Genomic DNA, 26869 nt, shown 5'->3' on the forward strand with positions numbered 1-26869 from the left:
AATAATCTATTTCTTTTTATGGCAATGTAGTTCTTCATATTTTTGTTTATAAACAATAAATTCCTATCTCAGGAATATGAGTGCAGAAATTTGAAGCAATACATCAGCAAGTTGAATCCAGAAGAACACTATATCATGACTAAGTCCAGTTAATTCTAGGATGGTAAGGATAGTAAAAGGAGCCCTGGTGGTCTAGTGGTTACAGCTCAGCTGCTAACCAAAAGGTTGATGGTTTAAACTCACCAGCCACTCTGGGAAAGAAATATGTGACAGTCTGTTTCCATAAAGATTTATAGCCTTGGAAACCCTGTGGGGCAGTTTGAATCTGTCTTATAGGGTCGCTATGAATCAGAATTGAGTGGACGGCAGTGGGTTTGTTTTTTGGTTTTTAAGGATAGTAAGTCCAAAGGGCCGATAAATTTATGAAATAATGCTAGCCTCACTAATCTAGTTGTAAGAGAAATGCCGCTTAGAGCAATATTGAGGTGTTTTCTACCGATACATATAATGAGCTTGGAGGAAAATGTGGAAGGATTCACATTGGGTTAGGCTGATAGGTACTATCTTTTAAGCGGGTAAGAAAGGGAGAGAGATGGAGAAAGGCTGAGAAGTATAGTAGAATCTTTTCTATGCATTTTCTTTGATTGTAGTGACTAATAATTTATAAGAGAAAGTTAATGAAAAAACAACTTGGATTCAAGTATTGCAATGGAAAGATTTTTATCTACTTTATTAAGATTTTCTTTATGAAGTGCTGAAGAATTCTTTCATGCCAAATGGGATTGTAATTTCCAACGTTCAGATGGAAATAGATCTAAGTTATAGTTCCTATCTTGTATGCATATTTTGTTAATCTGGTGTTCTTTTCCCCCATTATACTCAGTGAACGTTGAAAAGTATGCTTCATTTGAGGTCGTTTTTACTTTCTGGGACTGGTTTCTCTAGTAACATCGACAGTAAAATCTTTAGTTCTTTGATAATATATTTATAAAATAAAAACCACCGTTTTAACAGTGGTTGTTCTTGCTCTTCATAACTCTTTAAAAGAAGCAAAATAGACATAAATTGCGTCATTATTAATTTCATATTCCAAGTGTTAAGTTGTCACAAGCGTGATTTTTTTTTTTTTTTTAATTTGAGGGTGTTTTGGTATTTGTCAAACTTTATAAAGTAGCAAAGTGACCCCATGTGTGCAGAGGAGAACTGAGCTCCATAGGATTTTCAATGACTGTGACCTTTTGGAAGTAGATCACCAGACCTTTCTTCCAAGGTGCCTGTATGTGGATTTGAACTGCCAACCTTTCAGTTAGTAATGGAGCACTTAATTGTTTTTGCCACCGAAGGACTCCATTCGTGATATATACAAGGGGAAAATTAAGTAGTATTGGTTAATAAACTGACAGATATCTTTTCCAAAGATGCCTATGTAAGAAAGAAAAATTTACCAGCCTTAACAATTCTGGTCATTTGAGTCCAAGGTGGTGCTCATTTTTCCAAAGTGTTGTGATTCTTTGGCTTATTCACATTGTAAGACCAGTGTCCTCCCTCTCCTTTTCTTTCACTTTTCTACATTGTAGTGAGTCTTTAATTTTAAGTGAATAATTAGTATTCTACCAATTGGTTGGTTTATCTCTGAACAAATTTGTAGCCTCCAATCTACTCTCCATATAACTAAAATTTCAGACTTTATAAAAAGGAGCCTGAAAAATTAGAGAATCCTGATTTACATGGATACATTTTATAAGTGAGTTATTTGATTTTACTGTTATTATGATAAAGTTATTAATATGGTTCATTGGTAGAATTCTCACCTTCATGTGGGAGACTCAGATTCTCTTCCTGACCATTGTCCCTCAGTGCAGCCACCACCCCTCTGTCAGTAGAGGCTTGCATGTTGCTGTGATGCTGAATAGGTTTCAGGGAAGCTTTCAGACGAAGATGGACTAGGAAGAAAGGCCTACTTCCAAAAAATCAGCCAAGGAAAACCTTGTGGATCACAACTGTCTGATCCTGTTGTATCTGGGTTGCCCTGAGTTAAGGCCAACTAAATGGCAGCTAGCAACAACAACAACAATGGTGCTATACTGATGATACCTTGTTATTTAGCCTTAAGGAATTCCTCATTTTAAAATAAATGAACAGCAAATTAAGAATAACAAACAAATTTATTTTCTTCTGCATGCTTTTCTGGTAAATTTGATGAAGGTAGAGAAAAGAGATGATGTTTAGGTAAAAATACCTTGTGATTTTAACCTTCAGTATCATGTGGGTAATTAATGTTTTCTATTCAGTTCAAATTACATATCCATGTGCTTTAAAGGTTTCAGGCTGTAAGGAAGAAGTTTGTGACAGAATTAAAAGAACTGCGACAAAAGGAACAAAGCCCGCATGTGGTACAAAGTGTCATCAGCTTAATAATGGGAATGAAATTTTTCCGAGTGAAAATGTATCCTGTCGAAGATTTTGAAGCATCATTTCAGTTTATGCAGGTGATACACCTTCTGAATTGCAGTAATAGACTTACCTAACAGTGGTTGTTCTTGCTCTTCATGCAAATATACATAAATAGCATCATTAATTAATTTCTTAAAGTAGGAAAGAATGTTCATGAAATTATTGTGATATTACACACTCTTTAATCTTGTTAATCTACTTTTTTTCCTCAAGGAATGTGCTCAGTATTTTTTAGAAGTAAAAGATAAAGATATAAAACATGCACTTGCTGGTTTATTTGTGGAGATTCTTATCCCTGTTGCTGCTGTAAGTATGTTTTTATTTTTATATTATATTTAAAAATACTTTTTCATTGAGGAAGTTGCCACATGAAATAGTCTTGCTTTCTGGTAATCTCATAGAAATTGAATTAAGTGGAAAATATGAATGAAATGTGGGTATGGGAAAAATAGTTAATAGACAAATAGCAGAGTGACCATTGATCAGTCTATTAATTGAAAGAACAACTGCAGGCCCTTAAGATTCAGGCAGTGTCAGGAGGGCAGAGTTTTGCAACCCAGTAGTAATGGTTGCCTCAAGTACTTGGTATAACATACTACATTTACTAGTGGCTTTTGCTTCTTACAAAATTGCAGCCATTTTAATGGCCTCTGAAGAATTGATAGTGACATATATCCTGGAATATACTGGGCTGTCTTGATTTTAAATGTTCTGTAGTTGCTGTGACAATTATTATATGTGTCAAAATATGTATTCTGAATTTATTTAGAAAATATGACTGCTGTAAATATAATTGAAATAACATCTAGGAGAACAGGTCTACAGAAGCTTTTCTTGGTGTAAATGCAGTATATATTACTCAAAAATAATTTTACAGTTACTAGTAATAAAGAATGCTGTAAATAGAATTCAGGAATTTTATAATACATAGACACTGTATTTTTTGGTTTCCTTTTTTTCCCACCCACCTAGTTTTGTTATGTGATATATATCTATATGCAGGGCTTCGAACTGGTCTGAACCAGTTCAGTCATGGCCGACGAAGCGAAACCAGAACAGACCTGAATTTTTTAAATTTGGGTGATCCAGAACCCTAACCGGAACAAGAAGAATTATGGGTCGAAGCCCTGGAATGGGAGATTCAGAAGAGGCATAGTGAACCCTTTCAGGAACCTGATGTTTGAGACTAGATTATAGCCAGGACTGTGGAGAGTGACACACATTCAGAGCGGTGCAGTCGGCTGCTATCTTTGAGCGGGGCACCGCTATTTCTGACTGCCCAAAATCCTAGGGCAAGAGAATTGGTTGCTATGCAACATGTATGCTGTCCTTGTTTTCTGAGAGGGAGATTAAGTTTCTGGCAGGGCTTTGACCCATAATTTTTCCCGTTCCAGTTACTGTTCGGTTCAACCAAATTCTGAAAATTCAGGTTTGTTTTGGTGTCACTTCCTCAGCCATTATTGAACTGGGAAGTACCGATCCAAAGCCCTGATGATATGATAGTCACTTTTAGTGTTACACTTTGCCTAATAGATGGTATTCTACTTTTAAACATATAGAATATATTCTTGGACTTTATTCTGGGACTCAGTTAATTAAATGGTTTGATCTTTTTGGGTTTTTGTTTTGTTTTAAGATGTGTTAGGTGGGACCAGAGCTGTTATCTCTCTTGGATTAATCATTCCTCACTACTGAGGCAGAATCCTTCTGTACATTCTACCCAGTGCTTCATGAATATTAAAAGTTTTCCAGTCCAGCTGGTGGAAATAGATCCTATTCCTGGTCCTTTGTGAGACTCTAGCACTGTTTACTTTCATCCTTTCTGGTGGTTTTCCCCAGCCTGAATACTCGAGGAGGGGTTACTTGTAGACCTTCAGAGGCCTCTGTGCAGCTCTTTCATCCCCTTTTCTCTGCTTCCCTCCCTTCCTCTCTCCCCTCTTCTTTGGTACACTGTTTTGGGAACTCTGGTTACTTTCATCCACCTGGACACTCAGCTTCTTCTTCTCAAGTCATTGGATCTGCCAGGTTCCCCTGGGCTCTCCCTCCCTGTGCTGCAGCCTGAAAACTCTCACAAGGCAGTAAGCTGGGACCGTTGAAGGACTCCCCTTATTTGTTTCCCATTTCTCAGGAGTCACTTCCTTTTGTTTACTAAAGTACAGTGTCCTGCATATCATTTCATGTATTTTGTCCATTTTTTGGATCTTTCAGATGGTCCAATAAATCCAGTCCCCAGTACTCCATCTTAGCTAGAAGTAGCAGTCAGCAGTATTCTTTTTATTCAGGTTTTATTTTATTAAAAAAATTGAAGAAGTTTATTTTCATGACGATACTCAAATTGGCCTGTTTTGGCTTTTATTTTTGATCATTGAATTAATTGACTTTGTGGTCTGTGTGTGCATATGAAATGGTTTGTGGTATTCGGATTCTGTGTTTAGATCATGTTAAGAAAAGGTAAACATGGAATTGTAAGAAAAGTTCAGAATGTAAAATATTAATGGTAGAGTGATTGGTATGATTTTTTTGCCTCTCTTGAATATTTACTTATATTTAAATATTTGAACAATTTTTTAGGGAGGACAGACAAAAGTCATGAATTTTAGTTTGTAGGTGGTTTGAGTTAGACAGCCCCCTGCCAAACACCCACCCCAGTTTTTAGCCATGTGAATTAGGCTTGTCTTATGAAGGAGAAGACATGTTATACTTTATGAAAATATACTAGCTTTAGTCTGTTATCATTAGGTCATGTACTTTGAGTTCTTTTTCTTAAATGGTTGTGAATTACTGCATATCCATCCCAAATTGTCATTTGCACTCCCCACCCCCTTTGTCTGGTAATCTGTTTTGCCAGATGTCTAACTGAGATGAGGTAGTAGTTTTTAAAAGTAATCTAGCAAAAGGAGCAGGTTATAATAAGACCCTTGACAGTGTTTCACTACAGTTGTATTGTCCTAATTCTTTTATATCATGTTTGCTTTTGTGTTCAGGCCTTTGCACAGGCAGCACCTTCTTCCTGGAACATCCTCGCCTCTCTAATAGCCTCCCTCCCTGCTTTGCCTGTCTGGCCCTTGTTTGTTCATTCATTATATTTATTGAGTGCTTTCTGTGTGTCAGGTCCTAGTCCACCAGTTAACCAGTTGCTGTTGAGTCGATTCTGATTCATGGCGACCCCATGTGTGTCAGAGTAGAACTGTCCTCCATAAGGTTTTCAATGGCTGAGTTTTCAGACGTTGGACTTCTAGGCCTTTCCTCTGAAGTGCCTCTGGGTGGACTCAAACCTCCATCCTTTTGGTTAGCAGCTGAGTGCATTAACTGTTTGTACTACTCAGGGACTCTATACACAGGGAGTACAACAACAAACAAGATAAGAAAGACTGCCTGCTCTCATAGAGCTTACTTCTGGTGAAGAAAACAGACATTAAGCTAGTATGTAAAATATCTTGTATGTGAGATCATGTTAAGTACCCTGGAAGAGTGTAAGTCAGGGTAGGGGGCGGATAAGGATTGCCAGTGGGTTGGTTGTTGTTGGTGCCATCGTAGTGACCCCATGTGACAGAGTAGAACTGCCCCATGGGGTTTTCTAGGCTGTGATCTTTATGGAAGCAGATCACCAGATCTTTCTTCTGCAGAACAGCTGGGTGAGTTTGAACTGCCAGTCTTTCGGTTAGCAGCTGAGTGCTTTACTGTTGTGCCACCAGGACTCCTTGCCAAAGGGGTAGGGAAGTTGAAATCTTCAATAGAGTGATTAAGAAAGACCTCACCAAGATGGTGACATTTGACCAAAAACTAAAGGAATGAGAGAGTAACTGGGGAAAGAGCTTCTCAGGCAGAAGGAACAAGTGCAGAAGTCCTGAAGCAAGAGCATGCCTGATGTGTTCCAGGTACAGCACAGAAGCTGTGTGGCTGGAACGCAGCACACAGGGGCAGAGTAATGGAGATACGGCCAGAGAGGTTAAATGGGAGGCTATTGCAATATGTCAGGAAAAGAGGATGGATTCAGCTTAGATGTTACTTCCTTGAGCAATTTTTCCACAGGACCCCCTTCAGAGGGCTCCAAGAGCACAGACGCTGTTTTCTGACACTACCTCTTATACCATGTTGTCAGTGTCTATTCACTTGCCTGTATCCTCCACTTATTTTCTCAGGGCAGGGAACAGGTTTATCTTATTTACTTAGCATTTCGTCATTGGCACATTGTAACACTTGAATGACATATTTGGTGAATTATTAACTAATTTAAAACCTTATAGAAAGTTCTTATAATCGTGGCATTGTTTAAGTTTTTAACTATTTTCTTCCTTTTTTGTGTGTTATCTTTTTACCTAGGCTGTTAAAAATGAAGTGAATGTTCCCTGTTTGAAAAATTTTGTGGAGATGCTTTATCAGACTACTTTTGAACTGAGCTCCAGAAAGAAGCATTCATTGGTATTGATAAACATTTCAAACCTTTACATTTTTATTTGAGAGCATCAGTAATTTATGAGTTCAGTGGAAAGTTAAGAGAATTGTAAAAACTGAAATTGTAAAATATCCAAAGTGCACTACGAGGGAAGATTTCACATACGTATTTGCTCCTGCTTTTCTTTATCTATTTTTAATTTTATTAGTTCTACATTCGATAGGTTCTTCAAATTTTATTCTTAGTTATTTTTCTTGACAAGTGCTTTAAATTATGTATTATAATAAGGAAAAGGTTGAATATGGGCTCATATTAAACCATAAATCCCTTTATTTTAGATTACAGTAAATTGTATTCTAAAGTATCAGATTATTTTAGGAATAATCTTTGCCTAATTACATTGTTTCTTTTCAGAGACTTAAGACTTTTTTTTTCACTTAACTACCCACTTCATATAATTTTAAAGAATTTGTAGAGTTTTATATGGCTTGGAGAAAATGGGGAGAATTAGACAAATGTTTGACCACCTAAGCTAGAGATAAAAATCGTAAACATTGCTTGTTCCAGGCATAGAGCTAAGTACTTTGCATTCTTTGTCTTAATTTAAGCCTCACAACCCTATAGGATAAAACACCCGCTGCTGTCGAGTCGATTCCAACTCATAGCGACCCTACAGGACAGCGTAGAACTGCCCCATAAGGTTTCCAAGGCTATAAATCTTTACGGAAGCATACTGCCACATCTTTGTCCCATGGAGTGGCTGGTGGGTTTGAAATACTGACCTCCTGGTTAGCAGCCGAGCACTTTAACCACTGAGCCACCAGGGCTCCTACCTTATACCATACTTCTGCTATTAGACAACAGACTGGTATTAAGTTTCAGTGTTCTGCCTGCCGGCTGTGTGACTTCAGGGAGGACACGTTAAGTTCTCTAAGCCTCGGTTTCCTAACGTAAAGTGGAGGGTAATAACCACAAGTATCTTATAGGGTCTGTTCTCTGATCCCAGGGCCTATGTTCATAAGCCACTGTCCTGGGTGATAGGCTAATGGATCCAGGGAAAAGAAAAACATGTTCTAATTTAGGGACGTACGAGAATTCAAGGCATCGTTCTTACAGAAAATTTGTTTTTTTTCATCATTCCTTGTTAGATTACTCTGTGACTTCTTACACATGGTAAAACTACATAAAAGATTCTTTTAGTCTCCTTGTTTGTTTAAAAGAATAAATGAGATATAATTTGCAAGACCAGTACTTTTCCCTGAAAAACATTAATTCTCTTTTCCCTATCTCCTATAGGCTTTATATCCACTAATTACCTGCCTTTTATGTGTCAGTCAGAAACAGTTTTTTTTAAATAACTGGCATATTTTCCTACAGAACTGTTTGTCACATTTAAAGGTAAGACACAATCTCATTTCTGACCTGTAAATACCAACTGTGGTATATTTATTTATGCACACACATTGAAGTGTATGTAATGAAGCTTTCATTACTGTTGGTACATTGGAATAGTAATACTTTGCCACATACCTTTTCTTGTACGTACTTCATTCTTTCTGTAGTGAATCACAAATAAACTTTTGGTTGAATAGTTTGTCTTCTTGGATGCAAAATTGTACATATTCATTGATTATTGTTTATATTATCTTAGATCTAGAAATATTTGTTAATAAGTGAAGTCCTTTAGAATTGAAGCATATTTATTAATATCACAAAAACCTCCAGATACTTACTTTGTGTATGTGTTTTGAGAGAATTCGGTAATGTTGGCTCAAATCTGAGCAATATGAAAAAAATTTTTTGATAATAAAATATCACAAATAGCACATTTACTGTAAACATGTCCAGCCAAATCCAAAAGTGTGCTTCTGAAGCCACACAGATGTAAAAGCTCTGGAATGATTTCTGACTTATATCAAGGGATAATGGTTACTGTTTGGCACATCCATGTCCAGTCTCTCTTAGTACTGAAAACAAAGCTGTGAGATTGAAGGATTATTATCTTCCCAAGATGCTCTGCTAGCAGGATCCTCTTTTCTTCTTTGGATAGGAACACAGGTGATGTCTGACACAATGTGGGCATAGTCCTCATCTGCCTGCATGCGAATGCTTGATTTGAATACTGTTCTGATATACAGTTAAATGAACCTATTTGAATATTTGCTTACAGGTTATAGAAACACTGCCAACATGATATTTCATTTCCTGATATTTCTCTAAGTTAGGGTCAAGATTAAAAACCTTATACTTTGAAGATAATGAAACCAGTGCACTGATAGATTAAATGACTTGTCTCTGGCCATGTAGGTCACTGTGGTATTTTGAGAAATAGGACTGGGTCCTCTTTCCTACTTCAGGGATAACCCACTAGACAACATTATCCTAACTACCTTTTTCACGATTGTATTGATCATTTCCAAAACTGCCTTGACTTCTTAGTAAGGTACACAGAAAGTATAAATCTTTGAAAAACACTTTCGGCTATTTTCCTCCTAGAAATACATTAATGCTGTTCACATTTGGATAAGAATTGATATACCCTCTTTGCTTAAACTCTTTATGTCATGCAACTAGGAAATAAATTTTGTTTAATTAATTATGTTATACTTGTTTCTCTCCTTATTTTGATAATCCATATAGACATAGGTAGTTAAAAGGATGTGATCGTTTTCTGGGTAGTGTGATTTTTAATACTTCTAATAAAATATTTTAAGACATGCATTCAAGTGTTTCTGGAAGGTTGCTTTGTTTCATGACAATTCATACTTTTCTGTTGCTTGTTGGAATTTTTTTATATATATATACGTTTCCACCTAACATATTTGCAATACTTTCGCAGTACTTTAACTTTTTTTTTGTCTTAAGGCTTTCGTTTTAAATGCTCTGTTTTCTTTGAACCCTTACCTCCTGTTAAATATTTCTGGCATATTGTCCATTTTCATTAATTGGTATGTCAATCTGCCAGTCTTAAGGAGATAAGAGCCACTTAGCATGAATAATTGGAACATAGTTGTCTTGGCCATTAACCCTTAACTTACATTAAGGCTCTATTCAGCAGAAATTTTATGCATTGGCTCCTGTTTATTAAGTCTTAGATACTGTGGCTGCATAGTTGAGGTAAGGAGTTGAGCATTCAAGGCAGAACTATGCTAGTTATCCATTGTAACAGTTATAATTTATTTATTTTATCTAAAGGAAAAATTGATCCAAAGTAAAGGCCTTACCTAAATTGATTTTGTTTTGAGATTCAAGTAATTTCTTGATTTCAAAAAAATCTGTGAAAGTTTTTTCTTTCTTAGACCCATGACTTCTTAACACTGATTTGTACTAATATTTACCGTATGCTAGATTCTCTAAATACAGTATCCCATTTAATTCCCACTGTAACTGAGGCTGGAAAAAGAAAACTGAGTAACCTATGTTTAGGGAGCCAGTAGTTCCATAACTCTTGCTTTTTCTGGTCCACCATGTTACCCTTGAGTGTACTGTAAGGAATATTGGTGTACTGAATATCTTAAGGAGAAGTTTTGGCTATAATTCTGGGATATTAAAAAGGCATTATTCTCTGCAGTCATAAGAATAAATTTTATGAGTTTTCAAGGCACTTTAAGACAATATGCAGTTTTTTAAAATTATTACACCATTTTTTGAAGTTGGTGACCATGAAAAATGGGCTTTATTTTCCTGTATGCCCATAAATGGCATGTGAGAGAACTGTACTTTATTTTCACTGAAAATGTTAAATCTCTAATTTTTTCCCCAAGCAGAATTTGATACTTTCCTATTCCCATATCTTTATATCAATGTAAGTGCTTATGTGAAAAGTGATTATAAAGTTTCTGATCAATAATTAAGAGAGAACAATGGGAATAAAAAGAGTAGATATTATATAAAAATAAGTTGGAGATTTTTTTTTTCCCTACAGTATATGCTTATTTACTCTTAAAATTTTGAAGTTGTTTGAACCTAAATGCAACATTTATGAGAGGAAAAAATTAGGTAGTTAAAATTTTAACTGTTCCCTCTAGTTTGAGTATTGTAGATGTATTCTATGATGCCCAAATTGTGGGATTTTTTTTTTTCTTAGTTTCTGGCCACTTTCTTGGAAATTTCAAATTTCTTCTAAATAGAGACCTTGGTGAAGAGCTGTCTTGTTTTGTGCTTATTTTCATCTAACATGCATGTGCTGCATCTCATGTTATGTTTGCTGTCTCACATTGCTTTATTTAGATGCCATCTAACAACAGTATCAGAAAACAAATAGAAACACTCCAGGTGAGTTGTGTTGACATTACAAAGTAAAATATTGCTTTATCTCCTTTAAGTGTGGCATTTTTTTTTCCTTTACCCATTGTTGCATTGCATGTCTAATGTATTTATCCAAACCTGCTTCTAGTATTATAAAAGAAGAGTAGCACACAAGCAGGAACATTCTTCAGAAGCTTTAATAATAACGAAAGCTAAGAAGATGAATTTAAGAGGTAGAAGTAATATTGAATGCTGATTCTTCACCCAAATTCTCAATTTTAAAATCTTCTAATTTACATTATCTAGCTGTTATAAATGAAACATTTAAAAATATTTTCCAATGAAATTCAGGAGAGATTAGATTAGATTGAGTATGATCTTGGGGGATATATGTTTTAAAAACTCCTATTTTTTGGTTCACAGCAGGAAAAAGAGAAGAAACATTACAATGATTGCTGCCTTAGGGGCACTGAGTTTCTTTTACTGGTGGTGGAATAATTTGGAAAAGGATAGTGGTAATAGTTGTATAACATGATAAGCATAATCAGTGTCATTGAATTGTACATGTAAAAATGTTGAATTGGCAAATGTTTTATTATATATATTTTATCACAATAAAAAATGATTGCTGGAAAAGATCATATTTGACTGACATCAAGATTTTGTTGTATATTTATATCATTGGATTTTTAAATTTATGTAAGATCTTAATCAAATTAGATCAAAATTATAATTAGAAAATTATATATCTTTGTTTTGCTTAAGGCTTAGATCAATTTAGGATTTTTTTTTTATTTAGACATGTATAATAGCATTAGTGTGACAAAAAAATTGAGTTTTATTACTTTTTATCTTGTTGTTTTGACATTGTGCAATATAAAATAAGTCTGCTTTGTAAACATTTCCATCTTGGGAAGTTTGAAAACCAAGTTTTTTCATGCCAGATACCTCATCACTTAATATAAGATAGTCCAATACTTTTATGTTTAACAATTTATATGGAATGATTTTTACATGGAATAAAAAAACAAACCAAACCCATTGCCTTGGAACTGATTCCCACTCATAGCAACCCTATAGGACAGAGTAGAACTGCCCCATAGGGTTTACAAGGAGCAGCTGGTGGATTCGAACTGCCAACCTTTTGGTTAGCAGCTGAGCTCTTAACCACTGTGCTACTAGGGCTCCAAAATGAGAGACCCTTCCCTAGGTGGGCTCGAACCACCAACCTTTCAGTTAACAGCTCAATGCACTAAGCAGTTGCGCTACAGAAACTTATGTGGAATAAGACTTCAATATTTTTAAAGTATAATTTTTATTAATCATATTTTGAAAATACAGTATTTTAAGAATGTAAAATATTATTTGGAGTGTATGTGTAGCTAACTGAACCCATATTTTGATATTTGATATCTTAGGTCTAAGTGATAGAAAAGAATGTTATGTTTTCTCAAAGATTTTACTGTAAAAAGCTTGATTGTTATGCTAATTATCCCTGTTTATTTAGGGTGACTTAGCGATTACTGTAAACTGTCCATAATTACTTTCTTTAAAATATAATAGTAAACCCTTTCTACAGTTGCGTATTTTTGAATTTTGACATTAAAAAAAATTATTCCCATTTAGAGATTAATAGTTTCACTGAGATGATGATCCTGAGAGTCATTATAGTCTCTGGTAGCGTACTAATAAAAACAAGTTGAAATTTCACATAAATCTAGGGTAGCTTTAAAAATCAGAATTTATATTGACTACATTCTTAAAACACTAAAGTAACAAATTACTTTTGGCCAAATGCATTTTAACTGCTTTTTTAAATGGAGGCTTTATGTTTTCTTAAGTTTAAATTAGGGGAACACAAAGGATCTATTTGACAAAAACCCTCTTTTATCAAATGGTATATATAAAACAATTGTTTCACAATATGAAATCCTTCAAATAAAAATGTAAGTGTACAGCAATCAATGCATCCCAGAACCAATTAATAAATAATTTCTCCTAATAAGGATGATAATTAACTACATTTTCAAAATTCACAATAAAATATCATTATACAACTCTGATCATTTGAGAACTTCATTTTTTATAACAGCTAGAATGAAGTAAAGGTTTGCTGATCAAATTGTGATTGAAATGGAATAATTTTCTGATTTTAATCAAAGTTAGAAGTATTAACACCTAACATTTGTTGAGCATTTAACATGTGCCAAGCACTGTTCCAAGTTCTTTAAACATTAGCTTCCTTAGTCTTTGAGATAGATACCATATTATCTCCATTTTAAAGATGAGAAATTGTGGCATGAAGAGATTTAGCAATTCCTAAGGATGTGCTTGGATTTGTACCAAGTCAGTTCTAATTCCAGAGTCCGTGCTCTTAACCCACTTTACTATACCCCCTCTTGTAAGGGTATGCACTCAGTAATATTTTGCATTATTTCATGAATTGAAATGAGTATAACTCAGTATTTCAGTTTTAACTGTTTATGGGGTGTAAATGAATTACTCCAAAGATGAGTAACCCTTTTTCCTTCATTAATGCCAGTATTGTTGTGTGAACTGTTTACCATCAAGTAAATTGATGTCTAATTTTAGAGTTGTTAGAAATAATTGATATAATTCTAAAATTTTAGTATTTTATTCTGAGAATGTCAGAAAGAACTCAGAATTTTCTTATTTATGGTTACTTTGAATTTTCTCTACTTACCACATACCAACTACGTGCTTACATATTTAAACCTCTTTTATATTGCATACAAAAGGAGAGAGGGCTTTTAGCTGTTGACTTAGAATATTTTTGATTTTAAATGATTCCAAGTATATTAATAAGTAAGTTTATTTTTATTCCATCTTGTTTTTAAACAGAATAAAGATCCTAAAATGTCTCGAGTTGCACTGGAATCTTTGTATAGATTGTTGTGGGTTTATGTAATTAGAATAAAATGTGAAAGCAACACTGTAACTCAAAGGTGAGTGCCATTGTTTTAAATTATGTTTAAAATAAAATCTTGTTAAATAATATTATGCTAATGGAGTTTTAGTTAACATTATAAAGTATCTTTAGGAGAAATATGAATTCTCTTTTTGTTAAGAAAAACTATTTATATTATGAAGAAATAGGAAGAATTTCTTTCTAATATACTGTTAATTTCATTATCTTATTTTGACTAATTTTTTTTCCCTATAGTCGTCTTATGAGTATAGTGTCAGCACTTTTTCCGAAAGGTTCACGTAGTGTGGTTCCTCGTGATACACCCCTCAATATATTTGTGAAGATTATTCAGTTCATTGCTCAGGTGAGTGCCTCACCTAATAATACATACATACATGTAAATTATAAGAATATCCTATTGTAATAAGTTGGGAGTTCTAAATTTTGTTGTATATCTAAAAACATAATAAAACATTAATATTGAATAGTGAAAAATAATAGTATGCTAGAAAGAGTGAAAAAAGTATGCTGATTACCTCCTGAGCATCTCAGAAGATGTCTTAGAAAAAGTTTTTGTAGATTGATTTCTGTATTAATCTGGGTTCTTAGGTAAAGATAATAGAATAATAGAACCTATTAGCTAATTTATGCCCAAAGAGATTTTTCTAAGGGATAGAATGAAAAAAACAAAACTAAATCCATTGCTGTGAGTCAATTCCAACTCATAGTGACCTGGATTACAAAATCACTAGAAGGGCTGAAGAAAACAATCTAGTCTGAATGACTGAGAGGACGTTGCAGAATTGGACTATCCAGGAAGCTGCTGCCTCTGCCACCATCTGGAAGCTGCCAAATAAGGAAGGGACCACAGGTGCCTTCAGAATCATGTTGCTTCCGTCATGACCCCCACAAGTAAAATCAGTTCGTTTCTTCCTGTCCTTCTCTTCACACTCCAGCTCCCAGTCAAAGATTCACAGGAGAGTACCACTTGCCAGGACCTAAATCCAGAACCCTGCTTTGGTAAGGGAGTCTGGAAAATATAATTTTTAAATTTCTAGTCCCTGAAGTAAAGGAAGGTTTATTAGAAGGGGATTGAAATAGCTGTTGAGTGAGCCAACCCAAAGTTTTGGTCACAGTCCCTTTTAGGCATCAGCCCTCGGAAAGCGTATCTGATTTGAAAATCAGGTGGGGTTACCTCCTTGACTTAGGATAATGCTATGATTCCAGAATATTTGTTGCTTTCTCTTTGAACTGAAACTATGAAAATTTAGATGATCTGTAACGTAATTGTTGACAGTGAATAAATAAGGAATATTTAAACAAAATGAAAATATTTCTATTTACTGGAGCACAGAAGTAATTACATAAGTATAAGTGTGTCAATAATATTAATTAAAGCAAAATGTGCTTTAGATCCAGTATTAACAACATTTTTACTATTAGGTTGCATCTCTTCCCTCCCTTTTTTGCCTAGGATTGTATCCACTCCCCTGGTTCTCTGTTTTTCTGAACTATTGCAATACTTTTGTCTCCTCATCTTGATTTTTTTTATTAACCTCCTAAGCAGTGGCCTTCAATTCATTCCCATCTGCCCAGTGTGGCTACGTGTTGCCAGTTTAAACACTCAGCGTTTGATAGCTCATTTTGTTACTTGTAAAGTTTCAAGTTTCCCACTACCTACAAGATCAGGTTTAAAATCCATTATATTATAATCCCAACCTAAATTTCTAGAACATTCCTTTGATTTTCCTCTAGCCAGTTTTTTTTAAAGCATTCTTATTTATTTATTTATACTTTTCTGCTGACTGCCTTTCTTTTCTTTTTCTATTTCTCCCAATCCTACATGCTTTTCAAGTGCCAGTTTAATTTCTACGTGGTGCTTTTGCAAATCAAATTGACACAAACCATCTACACACATTACTTTTAAACTAGTTTTAGCATAAGTAGCAAATCTCCAAGACAAATAAAAGTAGAGTTGTGACTGAAGTTAAATTGGAAGTCTTTAGCCCTGCCCATTCTGTAGGTCCCCTCTGCTCCACTTGTTATCATTATGCACATACCCTTTTACATCTGTTACCCCGTAAGACAGTAGAACTTGGCAGAACTATTTTGAAATCCATTGGTTGAGTTCTTCTGACTAAAGGTAACATTTACTGCGGTTGACGCATTTTCTTCTGCAGTCATTGGCAGTATTTACCTACAGCCTTAGGAAGTAGTTCATTCACGTTGACCTAGATACTCTAGATTTCCACAGAATACTTAAATACATGGATGTTCATTTTATCCAACTGAGTATCTAGTAATATGAGATTATTTTTATATACTAATATGATGAATTTTAACCAGTGTCCGAGAATATTTGTGCTAGTATATGATTAAAGGGGAATACAAGATTACAAAATTTTATCTACAATCTTGTTCCAATGTTTGACAAATATATTGTATCATTAAAACATGAACAGATTACTAACAAAAAGGAACATTCAGAAAACTAAAAAAAAAAGTTAGAAATTGATAGGAAAAAAAAATCAGAAGAATTGGAAAGATTCTCTTTTCTTTTAGAAAAGAGAATAATAGGGAAAATAGGGGAGGAAGAAGGTGTTCAAAGAGAAAACAATTGGGAGAAATAATCAGATAAATGTAGTTTTAAAAGCATTTATGGAACCAAAGGCAAGAAATTCCAGAAAAGATAACCCCATGTGCCCAATACAATAAATGAAAAAAGTTTCCTACCAATGCATATCATCAAATTTTAGAACACTGAAGATTAAGAAGATCTAAAAGCTTCATGATGTGGAAAGGTAAATTGTCAAGTTAAATTAGAAATTAGAATGATGTACAGATTTGTAAGAGCAGGACTGAAGCCTAGAAGACAAGAGAGCGTTATCTTTAAATTTCTGAAGGAGGGAAATTTCAAACCTAGTATTCTGTACTCAGCCAGACTATCAAATATGAGAATTTTATCTTCAGTTGTGTAAGCTACCAAGTTTTTTTTCACTTTTCCTAAACCTTTTCTCATGATGTGATTCTCCAAAACAAGGAAGTAAACCAAGAAAGAAGAAGACGTGGGGTCTTGGTAAAAGGAAATCCAGTACAAGAGAAAAGTAAAGGAATTCCCAGAATGATGATGAAAGGAGATCCCAAGACAATAACTATCATCAGGCCTAGAGAGTTGTGAGTCCACGCTGGGACAGGAAGAATAGGGCTTCAGGGGAAAAAAAGTAGCTGGTTTTTGAGAGGAATTTTATAATTCTAATGGAGCATTGGAGTGAAATGTTTAATAACTCCTAGGTATACTATTTATTTTGTAATTAAGCAATATATTAATAGTCATATTTTTAATCAACTAGATTTATAAACTTCAAAGATTTGTTAATTGGTTTTTTTCCCTCCCTAGGAACGTTTGGATTTTGCAATGAAAGAAATAATATTTGATCTGCTCAGTGTTGGAAAATCTACTAAAACTTTCACCATTAATCCAGAGGTAAAATATTGTTAATACAGTAATATACTATTTTTTTATTTTTTTAAGAGTACAGTTTCCTGATGACTGGCTGAATGGTTTAGTGGTAAGCATGTTGAAAAATAATTGAGAAAGGAAGTTTTCCAGGTTAGCCAGCTCAGCTGGCTTCTAGAAGTTGTGACAAGAGCTCAGTTTTCTTTTACTTAAATGATATGTATTTAAAATATTCTTTACAAAATATCACTCATTAAACACTTATTGAGCACATAAAATTGTGCCAGGCACTGTTTTAGGTGTTGGAGATTTAAGAAAAAGATGATTGATAGTGTGATGTTTCTGAAAATGTAGGATTAGATGGCATTCTAACAACTAGAATCGTCATCCCCTTAAATGTAAGGAGAAAAAAAAGGAGGAAGAAGAGGTGTGGATATAGGTAGATTAGTGTGTTTTGTAATGAAAGATTGAAGAAAGTTGATGATTTTTTCTAAGAAGGAGGCAAGTCATCTGCTTAGAGAAGAGGAGGTGGTGGGAAGTTAGGAGAATTGAGGAAAGATGAAAGATACCTGAAATAAGCTTTACAGAGACTAGGAGAGCTAGTTGACCTGAGAAGTGAATGAGTGGCATTTAGGAATTTGGTATTAATGCAGACTCTAATGACTGGACTAGTCAAAAAAGTTGAAAGAAAGGTTAGTTTTCCATCAGCCCTCCTCTTCCCATCCCCCATGTTATTTGATGAGATGTTTTTAACATGGAAAAAAATGTAATGTATGACACTCTGATTTCTTCATTTTGAAACTTTTTTTCTCTGAAGAGAATGAACATAGGCCTCAGAGTCTTCCTTGTAATAGCAGACAGTTTGCAGCAGAAAGATGGTGAACCACCAATGCCAACAACAGGAGTTATTCTTCCCTCAGGAAATACTCTTCGTGTAAAGAAAATTTTTCTCAATAAAACCTTGACAGATGAAGAAGCAAAAGTCATAGGTTAGTGTTAATTGGAATAATAAATTGCTTTGTAATGCATTTTACTATTGTTTTGTAAAAACTTTTATGATCAAATCTAAAATGTATTATTTTAGTATATACAAAATGAATACATTTTCTATCATATTTATAGGTCTTCATTTTGTAGTCTTCTGGTGAAATCTTTATTTTTTCCACATAATACTGTTCACTCATTGTATTCTTCCTTCAAATTAATTTTACTTCCTTACATAATTTTTACACGATTTCTCCAGTATGTTGAAGCTGATCATCAGGGAGAAGAATGTATATACATATAGTTGAAATTCCCCTCTTATATGGCAACAATAAGCTTATGACTTCTCAAGATGCATAGGCACTTATTATTATAGAAAGTGACTGTAAGTATTCTTTATCTAATCTCTGACATTTTATAACTGTGAGGTTTTTCTCCCACCTAGGAATGTCAGTTTATTATCCTCAAGTGAGAAAAGCATTAGATAGCATTCTGAGACATTTGGACAAAGAAGTTGGGAGACCAATGTGTATGACTAGTGTGCAGATGTCTAATAAGGAGCCTGAAGATATGATTACGTATGTAGTAAATTATTTTATCTTCTTTACTGTTTTAGTTTTCATAAAAGAATATAGGTAGTTATTCTTACTGTATAACTCTTTCCTTACTATAAGTGCTTTCTCTTTTGGAGTTCTCCCATATTTCTGTCTGCTGCTGTTTTAAATACAGTGATTTCCTCCACTTGCTCAGTTTAATTCTTTATAAAGTGCTCTCAAACCAGTATAGATAGCAAAAGTCATCCTCAATCCCAGTCTAGTTTGTTGTTACTTATTCCAAGAGTGATACATAAATCCTGGTTATTCCAGATGTATGAGCTAATTGGTTTATTAAGTCAAATAAATCTTCTTATTCCCAGAACCCTGATAAACTAAGAAAGAAAACCTGAAAATCTCAACTCTGGTATTTTTGTGTCCTGGGAACCAGAGGTGCAGAGGGGAATAATGTATGACTGTTTGCTTTTTATTTGTTTGTTTTTTTGGAACAGTGCCTCATTGCACACCACCCTGTCCCCAGCCCTGTCACTGTTTGCCCGACTTCTCACCCCAGCATCTTTTTTCTTTATTGTTAGAGACTGTCTTATTAGAAGGATGTATTTTATGGCAACAACTTGTTTTATTTGCTAGGAAGTATCTACATATTTTGGGTAAGGAAAGATCTTTCTTTGGATATTAATGCCTGCATTATAGGTCTTCAATGCCAAAATGGATATTTGACCTCATTTATATTTATTTCATATACAGTTACTACGTATTAGTATATACTAATATCTCTTAGAGTTTCTTTAATGTGAAGTTTTTTATTTTTTTTGCCTGTGTTATTTCCTCTGGGACATCTTCATCCTTTTAGTCTCAACCACTTTCCTCATTTCTGTCAATAAATTTGTACCACTCAGTTTCTCTGGCTGCGTATCTAGAGCTTTGAATGGCAGCAATATCGACATTCCCTGGTCAGCTGTTTTTTCTATAACTCCATTTACATTCAATTTGAATTTCACTTCCAGTAATATCATTCTTCATTTCTTTACTGCACTTTCATCTTTGGAGGCCAGTTCACTCTTTTAATTATACATTCTATAAAGTGTCACATGAGTTTATCACTGGGAGACAAGGAAGCAATGCAACTATACATTTTGCTGCCTGTGCATGACCTGAATAACAGATGCACAATGACCAATCACTGACAGTCTTTGAAAGAAGAGATATGATTGGTCCTGATCATGATGCATATCTGCATAATACATAGTGATTTGTGGATTAAAGAGCTAACGGCGAAGTTTGGTTATGCAATTATATGTAGTTGCTATATGGTGAGACCCTGAGTGATGCAAAAGGTTAACATTCTTGGCTGCTAACCAAAAGGTTGTCAGTTTGAGCCCACCCAGGGGCAACTCAGAAGAAAGACCTGACGATCTATTTCCAAAAAATGAGCCACTGAAAACGCTATGGAGCACAGTTCTACTCTGACACACATGGGGTCGCCATGAGTTGGAATTGACTCAACAGCAACTCCCCCGCCCCTTAATATGTGGTAACTGAAATTTGAATGTGTTGTTGGAGGATTAGTGTTATTTAACTAAATTTTGAAAACTTGAAATATGTACATATCAGACTCGTGCAAAGCGAGAGTTGACTATATATAAAATCTCTACAAGTCAGCAGTCCATGGCTACTATAAAAGATACTGGCCCAAAACACTTAAAACATCCAGATTCTTTTCTTTAGGATTATTTTATCGGGCCAACTGCATAGCATTTGGAAAAAATAATTAAAAGCCTCACCTTGAAATATAGATCAAAATAAAAACTACTGTATTAAGTTGTTAAACATTTAAAATAAATAAAATCACTGAATAACTGTAAGAAAATATGTTGTTGTTAGGTGCTGTCGAGTTGGTTCTGACTCATAGTGACTCTATAGGACAGAGTATAACTGCCCCATGGGGTTTCCAAGGAGCGGCTGGTAGATTTGAATTGCCAACCTTTTGGTTTGCAGCCAGGCTCTTAACCACTATGCCATCAGGGCTCCTGCAAGAAAATATAGTAGAATTAAATTGTAGCAAGCCTCTGGAGGAGCCAGGATTTTCAAAAAATGATATATTTTATTACATAAAGATTTAAAATATTTTTATCCTGAAGGAAAGTAGAAAGACTAGAGCACACATTACCAACCGTGATATATGAGTCATATAGTTTGTTTTTCAAGACCCTTGTTAGTATAGGACATTAAATGAAAATAAAATAAAATTTTTTTGGTTAGTTTACAGGCCCCAAATAATAACTAATATTTGATTATTTAACAGTAATGTCATTATTTATTCTTTAATAACTAAACAATATTATTTAGTAAATAACATGTAATTAATTTTATTATATATGCTAATAAAATATTGATTTTATTCTAAATCACTAATAATTTTACTAAATGATATTATCTAATAATATTTAATAATAATTGTTATCCTTGTTGTGTAATTACTGAAAATCTTTTTGCTTGCTAGCTGTATTTTCTTCCCTGAATTATCTCTGTATTCTTTTGTCCGTTTATAAACTGGTAATGTTTTATGGATTTGTATGGGCTTTTTTCGTATTAAATACATTAAACTTTTTTTCTTTGGGGGTTTCCTATTTTCTGTAATTAAATTTCCAAGTTTGCGTTTATTATCTAGCATATTGTTTCAGTTTCTTAGTGCTGCTGTAACAGAAATAGCACAAGTGGGTGGCTTTAACGAACAGAATTTTTTTTTTCTCACAGTTTAGGAGGCTAGAAGTCCGAATTCAGGGCACTGGTTTTCTCTCTCAGCTCTAGGGGAGGGTCCTTGTCTCTTTTCAGCCTCTATCTTTCCCCCGTCTGTGCTTCCTTGCTTCTGTGCCTAATCTGCTCCTTTTATATCTCAAAAATGATTGATTTAAACACACCCCACCCTGATACGGCCCCATTAACGTAACGAAGAAAACCCTATTCCCAATGGGATTACATCCACAGGTATAGAGATTATGATTTACAATGCATGTTTTGAGGAGGGACACAATTCACCCCATACACATATGTAATATACTTCTTATTAATCCTTATTGTTGTGATATATTTTTCAGAGGGGAAAGAAAACCCAAAATTGATTTGTTTAGAACATGCATTGCTGCTATTCCAAGGTTGATTCCTGATGGCATGAGCAGAACAGATCTCATTGAATTGTTAGCAAGGTAAATGAGAATTATCGTTTACTATGTTGATTTTTATTGCTTTCTCTCCCTTTAAATTACTAATACACCCTGTTACTATTATCACTTTAAAAAGTAATAGTAAAGACATTTTTTAATCCTTTATTTGATTTACTTTCTAAACTCCCATTTTTTCATTTATTTCTTGTTCAACATGTTCTCCCTACTCATTTTTAACTTGTAAAGTTCTTCTGCATTCCCCTGTAAATCCTGTTTTTCAGTTGTTATACATGATCATATGTGATCTGTGTCAAAGCTTACTAAAGCAGTAGTTTTTAAATGCTTTACATCTAGGGAGATTCCCTGGGATTTATATAATACATTATGTTTTTACAGTGTGGGTATTATCAGTGTATGATGATGCCCAACTAGGCAGTTAATTATTGTGTTTACTACTTCACCTGTTTCCTAAGGATCTAGGATGGTGACCAGTTCTTGTTTTCACCTTTTCTCCTAGGGCAAAACTCATAGGGTTCAAGTGTTTGTCTCTCTTTCCTCAATTAGGTATGTCATAGCTCTATAAAATGAGTAAATAACATTATAACCAAACTTAAATACTAGCTTCCCAAAATAATTGTAAGTTGAGGTGATGACCCTTTATTGATAAAATTAAGGATTCCTGAGACTGGAAGTCAGCAAACTTTTCTACAAAGGACCAGTGCATGTCATCAAATTTTAGAACACTGAAGATTAAGAAGATCTAAAAGCTTCCTGATGTGGAAAGATAAATTGCCAAGTTAAATTAGAAATTAGAATGATGTACAGATTTGTAAGAGCAGGACTGAATCCTGGAAGACAATAGAGCATTATCTTTAAATTTCTGAAGAAAAGAAGTTTCAAACCTACTCTTCTGTACTTAGCCGGACTATCAAATATGAGAATTTTATCTTCAGTCATGTAAGCTACCAAGTCTTTTTTCACTTTTCTAAACCTTTTCTCATAATGTGATTCTCCAAAACAAGGAAGTAAACCAAGAAAGAAGAAGACGTGGGGTCTTGGTAAAAGGAAATCCAGTAAATATTTTAGACTTTGCAAGTCATAAGGTCTCTGTGGCAGCTATTCATCTCTGCCAATGTCTTGTAAAAGCAGCCATAGACAGTGTATAAGGAGTGGGTGTGACTGTGTTCCAGTAAAACTGTTTATAAAAAGTAGCACCAGTCTGGATAGGACCATAGTTTGCCGACCCCTGTCGTAGATGGAAAACCAAGTACAATGACCGTGATGGAGCAGTGATATTCATATTGAAAGATGTTTACTGGTTGCCAGGCACTCACCACTAAGGCTTAGGTTAAACTCATAATGAACACTTAATAGACAGCTCTTTTTGCCCCCCCCCCCTTTTGAAAACTCCTAGCATTTCAAACATCCATGTGCCACCCTTATCCTCAACTATTGCAGGTTGCCATCAGAGACAGAATGGTATTTGCCTACCTTTAGGATTATGAGGAGAAAAGGGGGTTACTTTGAAACTTTGTACTGTAAGAAAAATTCATTCCTGTCCCATTCTTTTAATTTTCTCTAGGAACTGAATTGCAGAGTTACAAAGATTTATGTCAACATTAGGGAGGGAACGGAGGTTTGAATTATTTATGACTGCTTCCTTGGGAAAGGAGTAAACAACTACCATTCAGTTCTGCTCTTATTGCACACCTCAGATTAACTCACCTACATCTTTGTGGATGGTGGAGGGAAGAACTCAGCTCATCTGAGTTCCCCCCACCAAAATGAAACTGCATCTACAAAGGGCAGGGGTGGGGAAACCTAGCGAAGGAGCAAACATCTGAACTATAGATGAGTTTGTTTTGCTTCTTTTCCCTATTATATTCATTTACTAATTAATTTACAAGAGTCCCTGGGTGGTGCAGACCGTTAAGCGCTCGCCTACTAGCCAAAGAATTGGCAGTTTGAACCCACCCAGAGGCTCCTTAGAAGACAGGCCTGATGATCTGCTTCTGACCAGTCACAGCTTTGAAAACCCTATGGAGCAATTCTACTCTGGCACACATGGAATAGCCATGAGTCAGAATTGACTTGATGGCAATTAACAAAAACAATTGAGTTACTCAGTGGAAAGGTGGATTCTAGGATCTGTTTTGCCCCCTACTCCTATAATTTGGAATTATGATGTCTAAATCTTATTTACTTAAAAATAAAGCAAGCAAACGAACAAAATAGAGATGTATTGTAAATTTGTAGACCAGTATACAATCTCTAAAAGATGTTAATTATTTTCCTTGCCCTTAATTAGCCATTTTATATATTGTATTCTTGTTCAACTAGTTAAATCATAACATACATATTCTCCGTCACACAGATAGGTGTAAGATGGATATTTACACATTCCTATTTAAAGGATATTGAAATAACCTTTAAAGTCAGCATCTCAGGGGTTAATCACTCTTCTGTCCCATACTGTCTCCCTTGATTCCCCTATCAGAGGCAGAATACTGGGCTAGAGGTCCTTAATCTGACCCTGTATGATATTTCTGATGTGCTAATATAACTGCTGCTGCTTTGTAGTTTATTCCCAAGTCTGTCTAGTGGTAATAAATTTTCTCTTCAGTCTCATTGTCAGTTGAAGGTTGGCTTAGTGAAGACCAGAACTGAGTTCAGCAGAGTAAAGACTGATACCTCCTTTCTCCTAAATCACACAACTTTCCTCCTCTGTCATTGTGGATAACTCCATCTTCCCAGCTTCCCAAGCATGTAATTGTGGCATTATTTTTAATATTACCTACTTATTTTATTCATGTAGGCTATTTCTAACTCTGACACATTTGTCCTTACGGTAATCACTAGAATAATCCTCTTCAGACCCAAATCAGAAACTTATTCATATAGTATTAAATATTGGTAGCTTAACTATGGCAGCCATCTTTTGTGGTGTTCTTGTTTATCACTCTCTTCCTTGTGTTCTGTTTAAAATCCTGTAACCAAAATTGTGTTCATGTCCACATATTGTTTCGATGTCTTTAAAAGGTAGTTTTATGTAGCCTCTTCCCTTACTCATTTAGACTTAAACTCTCTTTAGGACCTTCTGTTTTGAGTTGACAGTATTTCATTTTTAATTTTTTTCTAGGCATACCCCATTTATGATGTTACTCCTAAATTTGTTCTCATTCTCACCTTCAAGAATTAGTTCTGTTAAATTGATTCCATTTTTATTTGTTGTATTTCTTTCTTCATAATCACCCATCTTATATTTAACTGTAACCTCAGCAACATAAATGAAATAATGGAGATAAGTCATGTCCTTTCCAGTGATAACAGAGGGCTGACTAAGTGTGAAATAGTGTTAAGATATTGATATGATTGGGCATAATTTTTGATTGACTATAACAGCGTATGGTAATTTAAGGATTAAAGAATTTTTAAAATGGAATTCTGATATATATTGTCTGTATTATTTTCTAAAGTAAAGCATTTAAAATATGATCAAACTTGTTATTCTGAATTATAGTAGAAGTACCAACTAATATTCATATGTGAATTTAAACAAAGGGATATAGTCTAGCGTAAAGATAAGTATAGCACAAAAAAAGTGAACATTGGTTGCTGTCTTTATATTTCTTGCAAAACAATTGAGAAAGGACATAAGTTTATAAGATTTTAGTGTTAAGTTTTATTTATTTGAAAGGTTTTGTGGTTTGCTAATAGAATTTTGTTCTTGGTAGGCTCACGATTCATATGGATGAAGAACTGCGTGCTCTGGCTTTCAATACTCTGCAGGCATTGATGCTTGATTTTCCAGATTGGCGGGAGGATGTTCTTTCAGGATTTGTTTATTTTATTGTTCGTGAAGTGACTGATGTCCATCCGACGCTTCTCGATAATGCTGTAAAGATGTTGGTACAATTAATAAATCAGTGGAAACAAGCAGCACAAATGCATAACAGAAACCAGGAATCACAGGTACCAAACTCTTTTGTGTTGTCCTTTTGTATGTAGTCAGTGGTAAATGTTGATAATATACAGTTCTACTCACTTTTAACGTATTCATAGTCTATAGTTTCTGTATTAAATATATGGTGTTTGTATGTGTCTAACCTTTCTAACTTTCTTTCTTTGGTAACAGTTAGTTTTTAATGAACTTAGGAAGTAGAGTTAATTCTAGCTTACATTTAGGCTGTTTCCAGTATATTTAAAACCAATGTAATAAGAAATTTTAATAGTCTGCCCTTTGGATTATTTGATTGTTTTATCCATGACACCATTCCTTGCTTCACAACCATATAAGCGGCTCAGATTGTTGATTTATGATAATAACACACCAAACCCACTGCCACTGAGTTGATTCCAACTCATAGCAACCCTCTAGGACAGAGTAGAACTGCCCCATATAATTTCCAAGGCTGTAAATCTTTACGGAAGCAGACTGCCACTTCTTTTTCCCATGGAGTGGCTGTTGGATTTGAACCACCAACCTTTTGGTTGGCAGCTGAGTGCTTTAACCACTGTGCCACCAGGGCTCCTTTTATGATAATTTAAAAAAAAACAACCAAACCCACTGCTGTCGAGTCGATTCCAGCTCATAGCGACATACAGGACAGTGTAGAACTGCCCTGTAGTTTCCAAGGAGCACCTGGTGGATTCGAACTGCCGACTTTTTGGTTAGCAGCTGCA

At 34.7% G+C, this 26869-nt stretch overlaps 1 protein-coding gene across 18 annotated transcripts in view; it reads left to right on the forward strand.

The window, feature by feature from the left end:
• The window catches only part of FRYL (FRY like transcription coactivator), a 281765-nt gene that overhangs the window by 161212 nt on the left and 93684 nt on the right, over positions 1 to 26869 (forward strand). For 14 of the 18 annotated variants that reach the window (XR_002825074.1, XM_023737361.1, XM_023737369.1 and 11 more), the window contains 12 exons: positions 2321 to 2489; positions 2668 to 2760; positions 6778 to 6876; positions 8147 to 8248; positions 11081 to 11125; positions 13961 to 14064; positions 14283 to 14391; positions 17425 to 17511; positions 18302 to 18473; positions 18914 to 19046; positions 22121 to 22228; positions 25921 to 26158. Coding sequence is in view for 17 of the 18 variants with exons in the window: in XM_023737361.1 (XP_023593129.1) it covers positions 2321 to 2489; positions 2668 to 2760; positions 6778 to 6876; positions 8147 to 8248; positions 11081 to 11125; positions 13961 to 14064; positions 14283 to 14391; positions 17425 to 17511; positions 18302 to 18473; positions 18914 to 19046; positions 22121 to 22228; positions 25921 to 26158 (1459 nt within the window). In the remaining variant the exon portion in view is untranslated. The remainder of the gene's footprint in view (positions 1 to 2320; positions 2490 to 2667; positions 2761 to 6777; positions 6877 to 8146; positions 8249 to 11080; positions 11126 to 13960; positions 14065 to 14282; positions 14392 to 17424; positions 17512 to 18301; positions 18474 to 18913; positions 19047 to 22120; positions 22229 to 25920; positions 26159 to 26869) is intronic. The other 4 variants (XM_004382915.2, XM_012557427.2, XM_023737374.1 and 1 more) reach the window with 1 other exon arrangement.

This window comes from Trichechus manatus, unplaced genomic scaffold (genome assembly GCF_000243295.1).
Source record: "Trichechus manatus latirostris isolate Lorelei unplaced genomic scaffold, TriManLat1.0 scaffold00101, whole genome shotgun sequence".
NCBI lineage: Eukaryota > Metazoa > Chordata > Mammalia > Sirenia > Trichechidae > Trichechus > Trichechus manatus.